Here is an 18737-nt window from a genome sequence, read left to right on the forward strand (position 1 = left end):
TACCTTTAATATTTACTCATCTGCCATGTTACAGTTTTGCAGATAATTATGTTCTCAATGAGCATTTTTTGACAATTAGCAACTTGTTCCCTGCCCTAAAAACTGTTGCTCTAAGAAAAAATTCTAAAACATCGAGTTTCTTTTTTTTTTTCAGAATATTCGACAGGTTTTCACCTGCCTCAACAAGGCAATGACAGGATACTGAACAAGGGCCTTTTCTTCGCGTTTTGAGAGTATCGTCCAAACAATATGACGGTTAATATGTACACTTAAATTCGATATTTTCAAAACTAGTATTCAAAAAAAAAATAATCAATGCAGTATTGTTCTGTTTACTCAACTGCCATATTGCATTCGATAGTTCGATTTTTTTTTTTCAAAACTGCTTCTGAGTTTCAGCCTGTTTATTTCATCAGGATTTCAAGGCATCAAAATTTGCAATTATGCATATAGATTTGAAGAGGAATACTGATAAATTAATAATTCTTCGTAAAAAAAAAAGTGGGTTAAAGGTTGAAAGTTTGATTTTAAATGAAGTTCCTACCATATATTAATCATTCTTGTTTTTAAAAAGTCTTTTTAAATAAATTCTCTCGTTTATTCAAGAAAATGAATAATCAGCAATAATAAAAATAGTAAAATTATTAAAAAAATAAGTCAAGAACATTAAAAATTCCTTATCAAGATTTACACCCCTCTCCTATTTAAAGACCATTTTTTTTTAAAAAAATTTCATTTAAAATGATTTAGATAATTCGGGCTTTTCCTCTTAATTATGAAAAACCTCGGAACACAAAAAAAATAAAGTCATGTACCTCGGGCTATGGACTTATGTAATTTCGTACAATGTTTTTTATTGAGAAATTCCACATGGACTAGGGACTTGTAATATTTCAATTGATATTGCAAATAAAATGCTTATTTAAGTGATGTATTTGATTTACATTTCTTACAGTTTACAGTTGTGTAGCGCCTCTTTTTCCCCTTGAGCAGAGGGCGCCCCGTTGTGGCGTTTTGCAGAAGACAACCAGTTGAACGGCAGACCGGCACCCTGAGGTCGACTTTTCCCTCCATGCGCTAACTCCGAATGCTTTCGGCTGGAAACCGTGGATTCCCTCCACCATAATGTTCTTTAACCTAATTTTCTATGTGTCTGTAGTAATAAGTGAGTGTGAATTTCGTAGTGTAGCTGTGTTTGTGAAGATTAAAAATAGTGTATTTAAAACTGGGCAGTTCCTTAGAAAACAGAAACACACAACTATAGATGTAGGTTTTAAACTATCTAAACTTTTTGTCATTTACAACTGCCACAGACTTCTCTTACAAAATTTTAAAATAGCAGTTCCTGCAACCATTTATGCAACTCAATAAAACTTAAAATTAAATGGAGGACGTAGATGCATGATGGTCCTATGTACACAGTTCTCCGCTATATGAGAAAGTAAAAGGGGGAATTTAAAGTTTCCGAAACTAATGAAAAGTGACGTCGTCCCCCCCCCCCTAACTGGTATGAACATGAGGCTACATTTAAAAGAGGAGGGGGCCGGGTACCCGAAAAATTTGTTACTGATTATGATAAATTCATTTTTTTTTCTTTCTCTTGTAAAAGTACGATAAATAATAGTCAACGATCTAATAGTACAGGACGATTTTTACTTTCTCGTGAACAAAACTGCAAAAAGAAAATATTGTAATCGTCAAAAAATTGAAAATACGAAATTTTACCGAATCTACAAGCTTCAAACTTCCCTGAGGATGGAAAACACATTTTTTTTTTTGGAATTATGTCCATAAGTCTGTTTGTGACTTCTAGCTCCAAAACGCTCGTGAATTAGAAAGATGTAGTACATAAAATTTGGAAATTTTTACGGAATTTTGAGCGAAATCCATTCAGATGACGTCTCTGAATCCAAATACAGATTAATACAATAACAAAACGAAGAGAATAGGATGGGTAAAATTTTGTACACATATTTAACATTCAAAATATAGATGCGTATCAAATGTAGAATCAAATCCATCATGAGGTCCGTCTGTCGGTCTGTACTTTCACAAGCATGTAAACGCGGTAACTCAAAAACGCAAGAACTGAAATAATCAAATTTGGTAAGACATTTTGTCATCATAATTCAGTACCTATTTTGGTTTCATTCAGTCAAAAAAACATTTTGTGTTCTGATTATTGTGCATTAACTGTATCCCAGCGATTAATCGCCAAAGATAGTACGCAAATAGACTCTTTCGTATCTACTGTTCCTAAATGGTATGGGGATAATATCACAAATTTTTCTTAGAGTGTACGAGAAAGTTTCAGGGAGACGGACTTCTCCAGGTGATTCGAGAATTTTATTTGTAAATTTAATTTCTTTAAGAATAAACATTACACATCCTAAAACATATTAAAAAAATCAGACTCAGTTTTTTAAAAAAAATTAAGTTTATTTCACAAAAGTACAAAAAGCACTTGATAACCTAGGATGATAAAATAGCGTGCAAAATCAATCCTTAAATAAGTTCATATCACATTCCAAATACATCACTGCGATTTAAAAAATGATAACGTGATTATGGAATTTGAAAAAAAAAAAAAAAAAAATCGAGAGTCACATTATATATATAGGAACTGTACATTTCAAAGGAACTCCACTAATGGCATTCACATTTGAATGAATCACATCAATGAACAGTAACATTTAATGAAAGATTATTAGACTGATTTAAATTAGTGTTTGTAGAAATATCATTCACAATTTTATATGATCGGTGAACTTCAATGTTCGTGTTATTCGATCTGAAAATTTCCGGCTGATTGAAAAAAGGATTGTCAGACTCTTGAGCGAATTCTGTCTTATTGGCGAAATACTTTCTAGCTAAGGGATTCTTATTGTATCTCCACGTTTTAAGATGATTCGTCTGAGATGACACTTTAGGCTTTGGCTTGCCATTAGGATACGGTAACTGACTTGGCGAAGATATGAGAGAATGATTTAATTTTTGTAAGACATTGCTGCATTGCGACTGTACCTCAACTATCTGCTTGTACGTAAAGCGCTCATGCCAGCTGTTGACCATCGATGAAGAATTTCGACGGGTTGAATATGGATTCCTAGCATCTGATTTCCGGCCAACGGTATGGGTTTTGAGAAACTTCTTCACAGAAGTCGAAAATGGGAGATGTAAGAAATTAAACAATTTCTCAGTTTCATTTTCTGGATTGGTCGAGAGGTCCTCGTACCGAACTTTTATAAAATTGGATGGCTGTTCTTGTTGCAGCTCGTTGAATATTCGTATGTCTTCGTCCATTTCGCGACAAAGCACGCCAGAATCGGAACAGTTTGTGCCGTTGCACCAATCCAGAGACCATCTGGAACTCAGGATGCCTCTCGGGTCTCTTGTGAGGTGAATCACTTTGAAATTCTTGTCCGGATTCTCTTTCAAGTAGCTGCGCAACTGACGCATATGCAGTCTGGTGATTTTCATTACGTGGATGGGCGCCCTCATGCAGACAGCATTCACAAAGGCAGGACTAAAGCAAACTTTCGGATTGCTGTGACAAGTGACCCACAGAAAAAGGTTATGGGCAAAAAGGAACTGATTTTTCGGTTTCATCACCCACTGCATGTACTCTTTGCTTTCGTTGAAATTGCAGCTGAAAATATTGCTGAAGAGATTGAAGACCTCAGGTAACTTCTCATCATCGATTCGCTTATCGTACGTCATCCAGTGGAGAGGCTCGAAGTGGTAAAAAGTCTTCCAGTTCTGTTGCAGAATATCGCCAAAGAAAGTCGATCCTGCCCTAAAATAAGTTAAAATGATGATTCTCATGACTTTTTCGGGATTTGTAAGAGGAATAGATTTTAAGGACCTCATAGGATCCAGAGTAGCTCGTCTATGGATGACACTACTCTGCTTTAAGATTTCTTGGATGCGTTCTTGTCGATTCACCAAATTTGGATTTGGCGGTTGCTGAGATATACTTTTCGCCAATGGCAACCGTCTCACTTGTACTTTGGCTTCAATGCGATCAGTTTTGTTAATCATAAAGGAAGATGCTTCTCGATATTTAGCGGTTGTTTTTAAGTTTTTGATAGTGGTAGTTGGTTTAGGAGTTGTAGGTTTTTCAGATGTGGATTTCACAGTTGTAGATGTAGTCATTGTTTGTCGCTTTATGGTCGTTGATGTTGACTGGAGTACAGAATTTGATCTAGCATCATGAACGTCGTTCAGACCTATAATGACACAAAAAATTTGTATTGTTACAACATATCAGTATAAATGCATTAAATTGCTCACATAATATGAAATATATTATCATATAAGGAATAAAAATAAAGAAATGAATAAATTTTATAACCGTAGACAAATGCAAATAAAATAGTAAGTTAATAAATATGTTTTACAGCATACAAAATCGAACTTAAAAGGATATACTGTAGAAGTATTTGATATGAATTTGAAGCTGTTAAGATTCCAATAAAAAGTAAAATATTTTTTATGAATTATTATTTTAAAATTTATGGATTGTAATGCTTCTTCATTCACGGGAAATGTAATACTCCTTCTATCATGGAATGAATGGATCTTCATGCAATTCACATCCAAAGTACATTTTTAATTTTAGTGTCCACTGCACATCTTGTAAAAGGAGAAAGAATGGCGCAACAGCATCAGCAGCCACTCACTCACACACGCTCGCCATAACGCTTGGCGCTATTCAAATGGGTACAGGCCCATTAGAGAACAGCTAATAAATACATCACCACTCAACAGCCATATCGTTCGTCTCACCTCCGACTCACTGGAGGGAGAGTCTGTGGCTACGACTGCACGAGCAATTGCTTTTGCATAATGGTTTAATTACTAGACTGCTAACCACAAGATCCCAGGTTCTATCCTAGCACATCACATATCGCTAAAATGATATACGTTATTTTTTATACACTACAATTGTCAGGTGATTGTGACGTTACTTAAATTCACGACATCATAAGAAATCTTAATATCTGTCGATTTTCTTACTGCATATTCGATGACGTTCTATAAATCCAAATATAAATCTCAATCTGTAATTGCAATTTAGGTGCGTTGACCTAAAGATGTTACACAAAATGTATGCAGTCACAGCCTAGTCGCCATCCTGAGATGTATGCAAACTTTATTAGAGCTCATGGCAAAATGAACACAGAGTTGCGTTTTTGTCCTTGTAAAAGTGCCAATAGAAAATAATTCATTATTTCAAAACTACGAATTTTAAATTGGTACTTGGCCAATTGGTACTCCCTCTTCAGCCTATCAACTATTTTCCGCATACCTTGATTATGATTTAAATTTTTATTTTCCTGCATACAAAGACAAAAGTGTTATAATTGTCAAAAAATATCCAATTTTGGAAGTTTGATGAATATTAACGTGTGAAATCTTTCCGAGTTTGAAAAGCATATTTTTGGAATTATATCTGTTTGTTAATGAACACGATAATTCGGACAAGCTCGGAGTTAGCAAGATGAAACTTCGTATGTGGTTTTTACACCAGATTCGTAGCTTTCTTTCAAATTTTGAACAAAATCCAATCCCAGAAATTTTGTCTCTTAAGTGCAAAGTAATAGCTTCAGAATGCAAGGGACTAGATCAGTATAATTTGGTATATAATTTTGGTATTGAAAATACAGATCAGTGTAAAATGTCAATCGAAATTCGTTAATGGATTGAAATTTTGTCATGCTTGTAAACGTGACTATTCAAAAACACAACGATTTAAATCATTAAAAATTGGAATATAATCTTAGTACTAGAATTGTGGGTTTTTGTTAAACTTTTAGCTTTAATCAGTTGAACAAAAAGCTATATGATTATCCTATCATATAGCCAACACGTTTATTAAGTAAATTTATTTTTAATTAACAGAACATTTTAATTGTGTAAGAAGTAAAAAAAAATCAGCAATATTCATCAATTTAATTTATAAGTATCAATAATTGAGATATTTAGCAACAGGTATAGTTAAATACATACCGCAATCCATTACTTGTTATTAAGGGATTGCAATATGAAGCTGACGGGTCAATGGTGGCTTCCTTTAATGAACAAAACTGTTCTGTATTAGCAGTCCTGGACAACACTATAAGTCACCTGATGATAAAATGGCCCTGTTATGGCAGGTGATTATTTCTTTTTCGTTATATTTCATCCAATTCTATTCCACCATAAATACTACTCAATATTTTATTTTTTTTCAAAAATAGGCAAAAAATATTCATATTCCTGGATAATTAGATCACATATAGTGAGCATTGAATCAATTTGTCATGCCTTTTTTTGTGGGCATGCAAATGAATTGAACCTAAACTTTTCCTATTAATATTTTCACCCATGATGTATTCAATAACAAGAAATTAAATCTATTCTAAATTTATGTTTTGATGGAAAAAAAATAGGCACTTAATGTTTTTGTTAATATTTTGACATTTAATCACACATCACCACTTATCTCAATTTTCAAAATGTCTTGAGAAGAAGAAATTAAATTTCAGAATATGGTTTCTTTTTTTTAAAAAAAAACAACCTTTCTTCAGTTGAAAGCAAGAACAAACGGCCCCCTCAGATCATACCAAATGTGGGGGAGGGAGGGAAGAATCAAGAACTATCGGTTGTGAAAAGTCCCCTCCCCACCTTTCTATTGTAAATTGAGATTGGTAGGGCTCCTTTTTAAGTATGAGGATACTCATAGATATGCTAAGATATAGATATAGATATCCAAATAGCACAATAGATGCATAGATATCCAAAATGCACTTGTATACATACTACTTTTGGGTTCTTTTAACTTTTAAATTAAATAATAAAAGAACAATTCATTTCAAAATAAAATATCTATTAACATGTAAACATTTTTTCAGTCTTCTAAACAAGTCAATTTTTAATTTTTATTTAGGTGAACAAATAAAGTATTATAAACACTGAAGAAATTTTTCGTCTTATTAGAATTTTAAAATTTTTAACCTTGAGAAAGCAACTAGTTTTTGATAAGAGAAATAAATTATTGTGATTAACATTATTAAAACTGGCAACTCATTAATGATGGTTTGGCAAATAAAAAAATAAAACTCATATTCAATTGATATCACCTAAAATACTTGTTTGGTGATATATGTACATAAATGTGTTTTACAGAAAAGTGTTCATCTTCAAAAAAAAAAAAAAAAAAAATTGCAGGAAAAGTGAATTTTCCCATCACATTTGGTTAAAATGTAATTAAAAACTATATGACATTCGAAACATTCAGCAGCAAAGGTAGCTGCATTCCAGTATTTAAAAAATAAATTTTTACAATGTTTTTTTTGCATGTATCTTCTCCTCATAAAATAAATCACTCGCATCCAAAATGATTAAAAAGAATTTTATACAAATGCTTTGATTTGTTGAGAAACAAAAAATATTAAGTTACAACAATTGTAATTAATACATTGTTCATAGACATAAGGTCATACTTCAAAATAAACTATTAAATGAAACAAAATTTTAATTTTTTTTATTGTTAAAATAATACCAGAAAAATAATTGACAAATCAGAGAAAATCGTTCGATTGTCCACTTGGAATCCAGAAGAAGGATATTGTCCAATACCTCTCAAAACTTCGCAAGATAAAAGTTCTCCTGGAGCAAGACTTTCAGAAAATCCCATAAGAAATGCTGGACAATCTGATCTCATGCATGTTCCAATTACTCTCAATATATTTTGAAAACATTGACTAACCTTATTGAACAGTTGTCTCTCTCATTCAGTTAACATGCTTCTTTTCACCTCCACTAATGTCATTTGATGAAAGACTTTACATCTTATTTATATAATTGATTGCTTTTATACTATTCTGGATTAATTAGTATAAAACTTTATTATTAGTATTTTGCATTTATTTTACAATATACTTCTTTAACTTCTGTGAGCAATGCAGCTGCATGACATCTTAACAAGAATTCCATTCTAGAAGCCTTTGTATCACATTAACATCAAGATGTCTTAGGTGATCATCTAGGTGACATTGAGTTTCAATGGCCACCAACTACATCTAGGTAAACATCTTTAAAGATAAAATTTAAGTAAGCTTAAAATTCGTAATTAATATACTATTAAACTTCATTAATATACTATTCAAGTTAACCAAAATAAGAAAAATGCTATCTAGCAATAATAGGCCAATTAGAATTACGGAAAGCTCCCCAGATATAGTTTAGCTTCATAGAATGAAAAGGCCTGTCAAACTTGTAAATCATGGTGATATGAGAATATTTAAAAATTTCAAAATAAATATTTGCTGAATGTACAAAATGGCTTTTGGAATTAATGTAATTTAAAATTGGCAATCATTTTTTCTCTAACTCTTTCAATTAATTCCCTTAATTGAAAAAAATTGAAAATTTTCAAAATAATAATAATATTCATAATAATAAAAGATAAAGTAATCTGATATGTCTGAAGAATGATTTAGATAAATGTCTTTTGGAAACTTGCTAAAGTTCAACAGGCAAGTAATATACAAAGCAATTGCATAGACACATCACTTATCGTGCAAATTTGCTTGAACTAACTCTGATATTTTTACTTATGTTACAACAAATCATGCAGTCAATTTAACTTATAACCAAAATTCTAATTATATATATTTGATTCAAGTAATAGAAAACTAATTTTAAGAACTTTTTAAAGAATATAATGTCAATACAAATTTCATTAGCAAGAAAAAAAACTTCTGAAAATTAAAATTTCATTTCATAACAAATTTTCCCACTAGTTCATTAACCACATGACCGAACTAAAGAATAGCATATTCAGACAAAAATTGTTAACTTTAAATATTTGTTTTTCAAAGAAAATGTAATAACTAAAATAACAAAGAAAAAGTTTAATCGAAACTTTCAAACAATTAAAAAGATGACAAATTTCTGATCACTAAAAATGAATTAAATTAAAAGGAAATTTTAAACTTTAGTTTAAAATAGCATTGCATGATAATGTTTCTGGTTCAATTTCTCAATCTTTGTTTACCACTAGACAATAACCTCTTCGTGATCATCCACAGTATCAGAAATATCCTCCAATAAAAAGTATTGCTGTAAAAATATTTTGAAATCACAAAGTGGTGTAAAAATCATTTTTGTATAGTCTTATAATAAAAAGATATTAATATTTTCATAAACTCTACCAGTAAACTATAATGATGAAATAACGATATGCCAAATTTAGTAGATATAGGTTCAATTAACTGATCAAGTGGTTTTCTCTTTTCCTTCTTTTAAAGACACATTCTCATAATATGTACTTGATAAATCTGGAATGCAATTCAACACTGTTTGAAATGAATTACAAAATACTCCACTAATAAAAACTAATATCTTCATTTTCCCTATAAAGCATATACTTAATGTTTTTTTAAAAACATTTTTATGTATGTAGTTTTAGTTTGTATGAGAAATTATCTTTTGATTCAATATTACAATCCAAATAAAAAAAATTCCAGATAATTTTGAAGTAATAAATCTTTAACTATCAAATGTTTTTTCGCTTTTTTATGCAACTGACTTATTTCCAGATTGATTTGAAAAACATAATCTTATGTTTATAAAAACATGAAGAATGCAACTGAAACGGATGTCCCCAAACAGGTATTAATCTTATTAGATAGACTGCAATAATCAAATTCATTATAATGGATCTTTTAATATTTATATACAAGAAAAATTTTATTATATAAATGAGAAACACCAGACTAATCAATACAACAGTTAAAACTTGACATAATCTAATTCAAAATAAATACAAATATCAAGTAACCATTAATTTTAAGAGGAAGTAAATTGAGCTTTTAAAATATAGCTACCAACTAGCAACTCTACTTAAATGACAAAAAGCAAATTATAAATTCAAATTTATACTTGAGTAAAACAATGCAATTTTTTTGTTATTAAACACTTTTAAAAACAGGAACTGTGAAATAAATCATCATTTTCAATTTAAGAATGAAATCAATTTAAGATTAATTTTTATTCTCTGAATTACAAAATTATCCTGCATATAAATATTACTATGAAGTACTCAATAATTAATTCATATATTTAAGCAACTCAAAAAAATCAAATATTAGATTTACAGTAATTAGATTAATATTTATAAAGATTAAATTAATTCTAAAATGCAAACATAGCCGAAATCATCTGGACTAGTAACTCGAAATAAAACAAAACCACATATAAGGCATCCAATAGATTTTTAATTTTTTCCCAACAAATTTTGTTCAACTTTATTCATTGCAAAGATACTTTTGTAGTAATCAAAATCAACAATTTGAGTCACAAATAATTAAGTGTTCACCAACGATTTTTCTTCTTTTTCTTTTGACCACCCTTAGCTTGACGAGGACCAGTCACATTAGGAGAGGTAGGCGTGGCAGATGAACCAGGAGATGGTGCAGTTGTTGGCATGGTAGTTTTAGAAACCTCTTCTGAACCAGCTACTGCACCTTGAGTTCCCTTTCCAATAGCAGCACCTCTCTTATCCTTTTTCTTCTTATATGTGGATCGCTCCCTTCTTGGTAACCATCGTTCTGGATCAGGGTCGACATTAGGATCACAGTTCTTGGGTAATTTTCCCTTCTTACGCTTTTTCTTTTTCTTCTGGATAAGACCGTCCCCAGTATCTTGCTTTCCTGATGGCGGTTCTGATTTGGCACCTTTTTTAATATACTTGGCACCCATAGTCCAGCTGGTAGATTCTAAATTGTCAACATCAACATTCATTGTAATCTCCGAAACAGGAGGAAGTTGTTTACTCACATCTTTAGCTTTATCCGGATTAAACTGAGAATAAGCAGCGATTAATTGTGCAATGGTTTTCAGATCACCAGGATTTTCTTTTCTAAGCTCCTCTAAAAGTTTTGCAGCTTCTTGAGGATGATCATTTTTCAATTCTATTTTTGCAGCTTCTTGGATAAGTATTCTTAAGGCAGAACTTTTAGATTTATTCTTTCTGTACCATTTAATTGCTGACTGCAAAACATTAGTAGCAGCATCTTTATCTTCCATGCTCAAGTATAAGGTAACCAATGCCGATATTACACCAAGCGAGTAGGAAGTATCACCAATAGATTGCAATGTGTCGCAGGCTTGGCTAACATGACCTTGAGTCAGGAGTAATTGAGCTAGTGTAAAAGACAATAACAATGATTGATCAGGATGAGTCTCAGCAAATTCTTTCAAAACATCTACAGCCTTTTGAACTTTCTTTTCTTTGCAATGCAAAGCAGCTAATAGAAGTGCTGCCTCTGCACCACACGATGGATACTTATTGGTTAAGGCTTGAATGCTACGACGACATTGATCAATTTGATTGGTATGAAGAAGCAGCAAACAATTATTGATAGCAATAATCTGACGTTGTTTAGTAGTTAGTTTAGGTTCTAAACTCTCCGCAGTAGCTATTTTTATTTTTTTCTTTGAGTCGAATACATTTTGATCTTTGTTAATAGTAACAACATTATTTGAAGCAACTGCAACAACAGCTACATCAGAAGGCTTATTTTTCAAAACAAGATTATAAAGCTTCAAAGCTCTATCGTTTTTCTGCAACATTTGCAGAGCATATGCATGCTGGACACGAATAATTCCCAGCTCACCTTCAACTTCCTCTTCAGTTAAATCATTCTCCTCTATTTGATTCTTACAAAGCTCTTCAGCAGTTTTCAACTTCTCAATGGCCAAATTATATTCCCCTTGGCTAATAAGAATGCAAGCACTATTATAACACAGTTCATAAGTATGTTCTCGTAATTGTGGGGCATTTTTGAAATCTTTACCTTTCTCATTATACAAATTGGAAACAACAGCTGCCAAATTAGTCTCACGTTCCTCCTCAAAATCATCTTCAGAATTCTTAATGAGATCTTTATACACGTCAAAACAATCAACAAAATTTTCAAGGCGATACAAAACTTGAGCTAAAAGTTCCTTTTCCTTACTACTTGGATTACTGATAGCTTTTAGAGTATCATACGCCTCTTGAATTCTATTAAGACGATAGAAACAATATGCTTTTTCAAAATTTGCATCACTTACTTGCTTCTCTAGTATTTTAACTGCTTCCTCGAATTCCGATAAGTGTATCAGACACACAGCTTTGCAATGTAAAGCTTTCTTATCCTCTTTATCTTCATGAAGGATTTTGTTAACGACTTTCAAAGCTTTATCATATTCACCAGCATCTCCAAGACGAAGTAATTCCGAATATAAAACCGTAACGTTTGTATTCGAAGTAGACATTTTTTTAAAAAATTAAGCCTTGCTCCTCTAGTACTCGAAGACGTGGCTTAGCTGACGACACGAAACAAATAACAAATGGAACAAGTTTAGCATTGATAAGAATAATGAATAGTGCCGCCATCTATTGAGCAATTTAAATAATTATTCCCTCTTAACATTAAGTTTTTTTTTTAAACTTTACAATTTTCTTTCACCATCAAATTTTTATTTTCTATTTATTAGAATATTTTTTATATTGGGTATTCTAAATATAAAATAAAAAAATATTTGAATATGCTACTTTTATTTAATATGAAATAATAATTTTTCACAAATTAAATTTTTATAAAATTGAATGATTTATGATTCTAATGGAACACTATGAAGATTTTACATGATATCCAATTTATTCTTATTTATTCCATGAATAAGGAAGCAAATTTTGGGAGAAAAAAATCTTTGTTTTAATTTAAGAAATTTTTGACATCGTTTCTAATGTGTATGGATGGGGGGGGGGGGGGGATAAAAGATCACTGAAGTTAGAATCCTTAAATAAAATAATAATAATTCTTTAATAATGTCACCATGAGAATCAATAGAAAAAGGATTTTAAGAATTTTCTTTATTTTTTATTGTTTTTATAAAATTACGAATTTAATTTATGAATTCTTGCAATATCGTATTAATTTTCAATTGTTTTAAATAAACATTTTAATTATTCTAAAATAAATCTCATTATAGAAAAGGAACCACTAGCACTCTGTTCCACTAGCAGTAAATCATCAAAAAAAAATATTATACAAATATTTAAAATATCAGATGTTTTAAAAATATATTAGAAAAAAAAAAAAACGATTTCAAGTAATTAATAATTGACATTTAAACAAAGATTTGAAAAGAAATTTAACACAGCTACTATCATCATAAAACTGAGAATCACAATTAAAAATATATAGATAATCGTTTGCTAAAAACTGATTTGATGACAAAAACAATACTTGATCTCACATTTTATTCTCCGTACTAGTGTGCTCCGTTAGTGTGTGCTCTGTATGGCGATACAAAAGCATGCCATGGCGCCGCTATCGCGCAGCTGAGACATTAACAATGGATTAATGCTTTCCCCTTTACAGTTCCTTCATTTTTTGTTCACTAATTTAGTTTATATCCTATTTCAGACATTTTTTTTTTAACAAAATTTGTTCTTTTAACAAATTTTATAAAATAACAGGAAGATGAATTAAAAAAAAAAAAGTCAACAGTGAACATTAATAAATAACCTTTAAAAAAATTCAAGCGAATATTTAGCATGTGAATGAGGTTTCATATGGTGCAACAGCTCTAAGAGCATGCCCATTCAAAAATTATGGTAAAATTTCCTATAGTAATATTCAGCTACAGCATTCACCCAGATTTCAAACTATTATTCAATATTATTCATATTCAGGGTTATTTAACTGTTTGACTACACATTTATTTGAAAAGACTTTTATATTTGAAGTGTATTTAATTTTTTGAATATGTGAAAGCAGTAGCTTTTACGTAAGAATTCATTTATTTCTTATTATTCAGAATATATACTACATGATATTGAGATAACGTAAGTTAATTAGAATAACTACAACAACAACAACAAAAAAAAAAGGAAACATAAATTTGGACAGAACATTCTGATAGGCAAAAGTCGTTTACAAAAGCCAAAGAGTGAATAAAGTAATTTTGAATAATACTAAATATCTAATGCAAATGCTCTTCGCATCTAATACATTAGCATGATGCTTCTGACTTTGCACAGCCAAGATTCCGATTGAGTATTCTAGCCTTTCGAGAATTTCGTATATTTATACTGAAATATGTTGTAGAAGGCAGTTATTTTTTAAAGCAAATGAATGGCATTTGTTAAATCATCACATTTTCTTTTACGTAATCCGTTTTTTTTTTTTTTTTTTTTTTTTTTTCCCCACTCACCTATGCGTTGACAATGGAAAGAGAGTATTGGCGATTTCACGTACCTTTGGCGCTCGGATTTCCGCTGTACTGAAAGGTATTTCCGATGTTCTGGCCATCCATTAGAACCTGAACCAGAAAGACGCATGTTACGGAAGCCACTACTAACAGCAGCAAAAACCGTCTCGATCTGGACATGACTTCCAAGAATCTGAAAAAGAAAAATGAATTTAAAGTAAAATTTATATAAAATAAAACGATATTTTCAGTTACAGGCACTTCAATCGTTACCAAAATTGGTTACTGGCATTCAATTTCATTTGCACCAACAACCATTGGCTAAGTGTTGCTTATGAAAGTTATCGTTATGATATGGTACATTTTTGTTTGTGGACTTCTTAAAATAGTAAAGTATCAATAAAATAAACTTTAGTTTTATAAATTATTTTTCTGTTGTTCAACATTTTAACGCCAATACATCAACGAGGTATTCTAGAAAATAATGTATGAGAAAAATCTAAACAATCCATATTTGCATGAAGTATGGAATTACGAAAAATAAAATATCGCATTCGGTCGGTTAATTTCCAGCAGTTGCCCTCCCCCTTCTTAAATTTGGCATATATATATATATATATATATATATATATATATATATATATATAAAGAGCGATTTTTAAAAATTTTATTTAATTGAATATTATGTAAAATTCTGATGCTTTCCCGCCATAATTTCTGAAAATTCAAAAATTATCTCTTCGATAATACCAAGTTACTTCTATAAAATTTTAGTTGGTTTGAATCTGTAAATTTTTCTGTACAATTTTAATTAATTTTTAAAAATGTTTTTAAGTATATTTTACAACAATATTTTCATTGTTGTAATGACATTCATATCGCTTTCATTATTACTACAAATAATTCATCCCGGATTTTGCTTTCGTTATTAATAATTAAATTATGAAGATTCAGCTTATTTTTTCACATTAAGTGAGTTTCAGCTTAAATCAGGCTTTTAATAAGTTTTTTGAATTTTTTTCCCATGACATTTACAATTAAGGTTTAATTTTAAAAATAAACCATAATGAAAAAACCTTTTTTTTTTTTTTTTTTAAATTTGTTCATTTTTAAACGTTGTTGGTTTTTCCCGTAATAAAATCAAAAATATAAAAAAACATATAAGCTCCTTTTTAGAAAGAAGTTTTGCTTTCTTATTTTTTTTATTTATTTATTATTATTATTACCGAATTAGGTAAATTTATACTGAATAAACTGCCTGAGATATTACTTAATCATGAAATATATTTTGTAGTACACAAAAAGTTTAACTCTGAATAATTCTACATTTTTTGATTGATTGGATTTTTATGACTGATTTTAAGAATATTCTTCGATTCAGAAATTAATATTTTCAGATGAAATGTAATAACTTCTTGTTTAAAATTTACTTAAAATTTTAGATGAAATTACAATAAATTAGAGAGGTGCGTAATAAAATGAATATAACTGTGTCAAACTTTTAAAATAATGCGTTAAATATCTATTAAAATGTGAAAATAAATATTTTGTTCGAAGAAGCCATTAAGACTAATTAAAGAATAAAAGACTTGGTTGAGATTTTTTGCAACCATTAAATAATCTTGACGAACCAAACGATTTCCAGAGGTGTTTAATTTTTTATAAAATATCGAAGAGTTAAAAGTCGACGTTTCCTAGAAAATGACGAAAAATTTTTCCAAAGAAAACGACTCTGCCTATAAAATTATAATATTGCTTAAGATTTTAAAGAAAAGAAATTAAATAAAGGCTGTCTTATTAAATAATTGTAATTAGACAACAGATTCAATTACTGCAATTTTACCCGAACATTTTTTTTTCTTGTTCGAAAATATTTTTATTTTATTCTATTACATATATATAGTTCGAAAATTCTTCTAAAAAACTACACAAACAGAAAGGTGTTCAATTTTTTTTTCATGATTATTAGCAAAACTATACTATAACAATTATCTAAATTTCCATACATATTCAAAACATTTAACAGCTCGCATACCTGTATGAAATCGTTTGCAGAACGAGGAGAAAAAAATAACTACACAACTTTTTCGCACTATTAATTGTTTACAACAAGGAATATCGTAAGAACGATATACTTCCTAGTTCATAAAGCATTCTATCTAATCAGGCAATAAATAAATTTGACATTTTTAAAAGCAACTTGCTGCGAAAATTTTCAAGGTCTCGACTAATCTGTACCAGACAAGGATATGCAAAGGAAACAATTTATAATGAAAAAAATTAGGTTTATAGGAAACGCCAAAACAGTTGATGGAAAAATTATTCGAATTGAGTCGATGATGCAGAACCGTAAAGATGTAGAGCACAAGAATTTGTTTAAATGCTTTTATTGATTGCAAACAATGCTCGAAATGTTAATATCGTTTGCTCGTGGACTAAATGACGTCACGACTGGTTACAGACGATTCATAAGATGATATCATTTGAAGTGAAGGGGATAAAAGAAAAGAAAATGAGTACGGGAACTTTAACCTCGAACTCGTTAAACCTGTCTGTCAGTATCAAAGCATAGGAAGAGTGCTTTTAAAACAACAATCTTTTTGACCCAGCCAATTGAAAATTCCTATTTATAGATGGGTGAATTTAAAATCAGTTTGGAATCGGATGATATCTGATAATTGGGAGAAAAAAAATCAAGATTACCTAAATCAGAAATCTGTATAAATAAAAGTGAAATGCACAACCAATTTGTATGATACAAAATTCCATATTAATAAATATGCGTATTTCCTTCGAATTTTGCTCTCAATTCAATGGTAAGATTTTGAGATTTTCGTGACAAAATAAATTGGCCTTTGTTAATTAAAAACGACGCCTCTTTATATAGAAAATATAAATTTCATTTTTTATTTCTTTAATGTTGTCATTTTTATTAAATGCAAATATCGTGGACATTTTCATTTTATTTATTTGCCTGTAAGTGGATACTAGCCATGATTAATTAAATTCTGTATTATTGTTTTAAAATTGTTAGTGGCATGTAATAAAAAAATGACTCTCGTTATACAATGACACCGTATTTTAACACATATAAAAAATTACAAGGGCAACATAGTGGATTAAATATTTTACGACTTAATGAATAAAAATACTGGCGAAATTTATTTCAACTAAAATGATATGATTTATCTTCATTTTAACCTGGAATTTTAATAAAAGAAGTAGGATCAGCAAAGAATTTCCAGTTGTGGCCCTAAAAAAAGCACATAATCTAATATTAAAAATCATTTCTTTGGAAGAGAAGATCTTGTTTATGAACACGATAACTCAAAAATATTTTGAGTTAGATGAATGAAATTTGATATGCTATCTTTACACCAAATATGTAGCTTTCTGTCAACTTTTGAACGAAATCCATATGCAGGAAAATCATTTTTCTGTCTGAGTGCAAGTGAATATAATACTTAAAAAATTTAAAACACAATTTTAGAATTTAAATTGCTGAAAAACGCAACTATGATATTTGGTATGTGGTCGTGTTTCTAAAATTGTTCTGTGTCAAATTCGGCTTACAATCTGTCGAGAAAAAAATGGCGTTCTAAATGCATATTCTGTTTTCTTTACTAAACTACGAAGCTCAAGGCTTGAAAATAAAAATAAGATCACTTGTGACATCTACAGCTTTAACCCATAATTCACAATTTTTTGCAGGGAAAGGGAAGATAATAATATTTTGTAAGAGAGTATGCGGGAAAGTTTCAGTAAGACTACAAGCGCTTTTTTAAATTCTTTTTTTGGATGATTTCAATAAAATTCCTAAAGCAAGAACCACATAAAAAGAGTTTATAAACATTCTGGTTTATTACGAACAGCATGATCAAACGATTCCTGTTTTATTTCGATGTGTACACAGCATATATTATTCTCAGTGAAAGGAATCCAATATACATTCGTTTAAGTCCAGCGCAATATTCTGTTTGAACTCGCTATTTTAGATGAAAAAATATAATAATATACTCAGTTTTTTTCCTTCCTTTTTGATATTTTACTTCGGCTGAATAAATAATTTTATGACGAATAAATTAAATTCGTGATTGTGATGCTATATAACATAGCTGTAGTAATTTATTGTTTTTGTATCTAACCTTATTTTTTACTTTCTCGTATACGAAGTATAAAATGAGAAATATAAATGAGAAATATATATAAAGTCGAACTCGAGTTTTTGAAGAAAATCCACGTTTCAGACTACCTTGAGTTCGAAAATACATTTTTGAAATTATCTCTGTATGTTTGTGAACTCGATAACTCCAAAACGCTTTGAGCTAGACAAATGTAATTTGGTATATAGACTTAATACTACATTTACAGATTTCTATTAATGCTACAGTGCATCGTCTAGCTATCACAATAGCTAATGCTGCAATGCTATCACAATATTTTATTTTCATTGTAAAAAATATATTGTCAAAAGGGTAATTTTA

At 30.0% G+C, this 18737-nt stretch overlaps 2 protein-coding genes across 4 annotated transcripts in view; both read right to left on the minus strand.

The window, feature by feature from the left end:
* Nucleotides 1-2453: 2453 nt before the first annotated feature.
* LOC129988099 (carbohydrate sulfotransferase 1-like) overlaps nucleotides 2454-18737 on the minus strand; it is an 88634-nt gene continuing 72350 nt past the window's right edge. For all 3 annotated transcript variants that reach the window (XM_056096223.1, XM_056096224.1, XM_056096225.1), the window contains exons 2-3: nucleotides 14301-14446; nucleotides 2454-4229 (exon numbers count right to left, since the gene is read on the minus strand). In XM_056096223.1, the coding sequence (XP_055952198.1) occupies nucleotides 2677-4229; nucleotides 14301-14446 (1699 nt within the window). In that variant the 3' untranslated portion in view covers nucleotides 2454-2676. The remainder of the gene's footprint in view (nucleotides 4230-14300; nucleotides 14447-18737) is intronic.
* Nucleotides 10246-12366, minus strand: LOC129988098 (signal recognition particle subunit SRP72-like). The gene has a single exon (XM_056096222.1). The coding sequence runs from the start codon at nucleotides 12307-12309 to the stop codon at nucleotides 10363-10365; it is 1947 nt and encodes a 648-aa protein (XP_055952197.1). The 5' UTR covers nucleotides 12310-12366; the 3' UTR covers nucleotides 10246-10362.

The sequence above is a fragment of the Argiope bruennichi genome, chromosome 10, assembly GCF_947563725.1.
Source record: "Argiope bruennichi chromosome 10, qqArgBrue1.1, whole genome shotgun sequence".
Classification (NCBI taxonomy): Eukaryota; Metazoa; Arthropoda; class Arachnida; order Araneae; family Araneidae; genus Argiope; species Argiope bruennichi.

Bases quoted from the DNA above. Each gene is read 5' to 3' on its own strand.
- LOC129988098 (XM_056096222.1), bottom strand. From the start codon at position 12,309: ATGTCTACTTCGAATACAAACGTTACGGTTTTATATTCGGAATTACTT.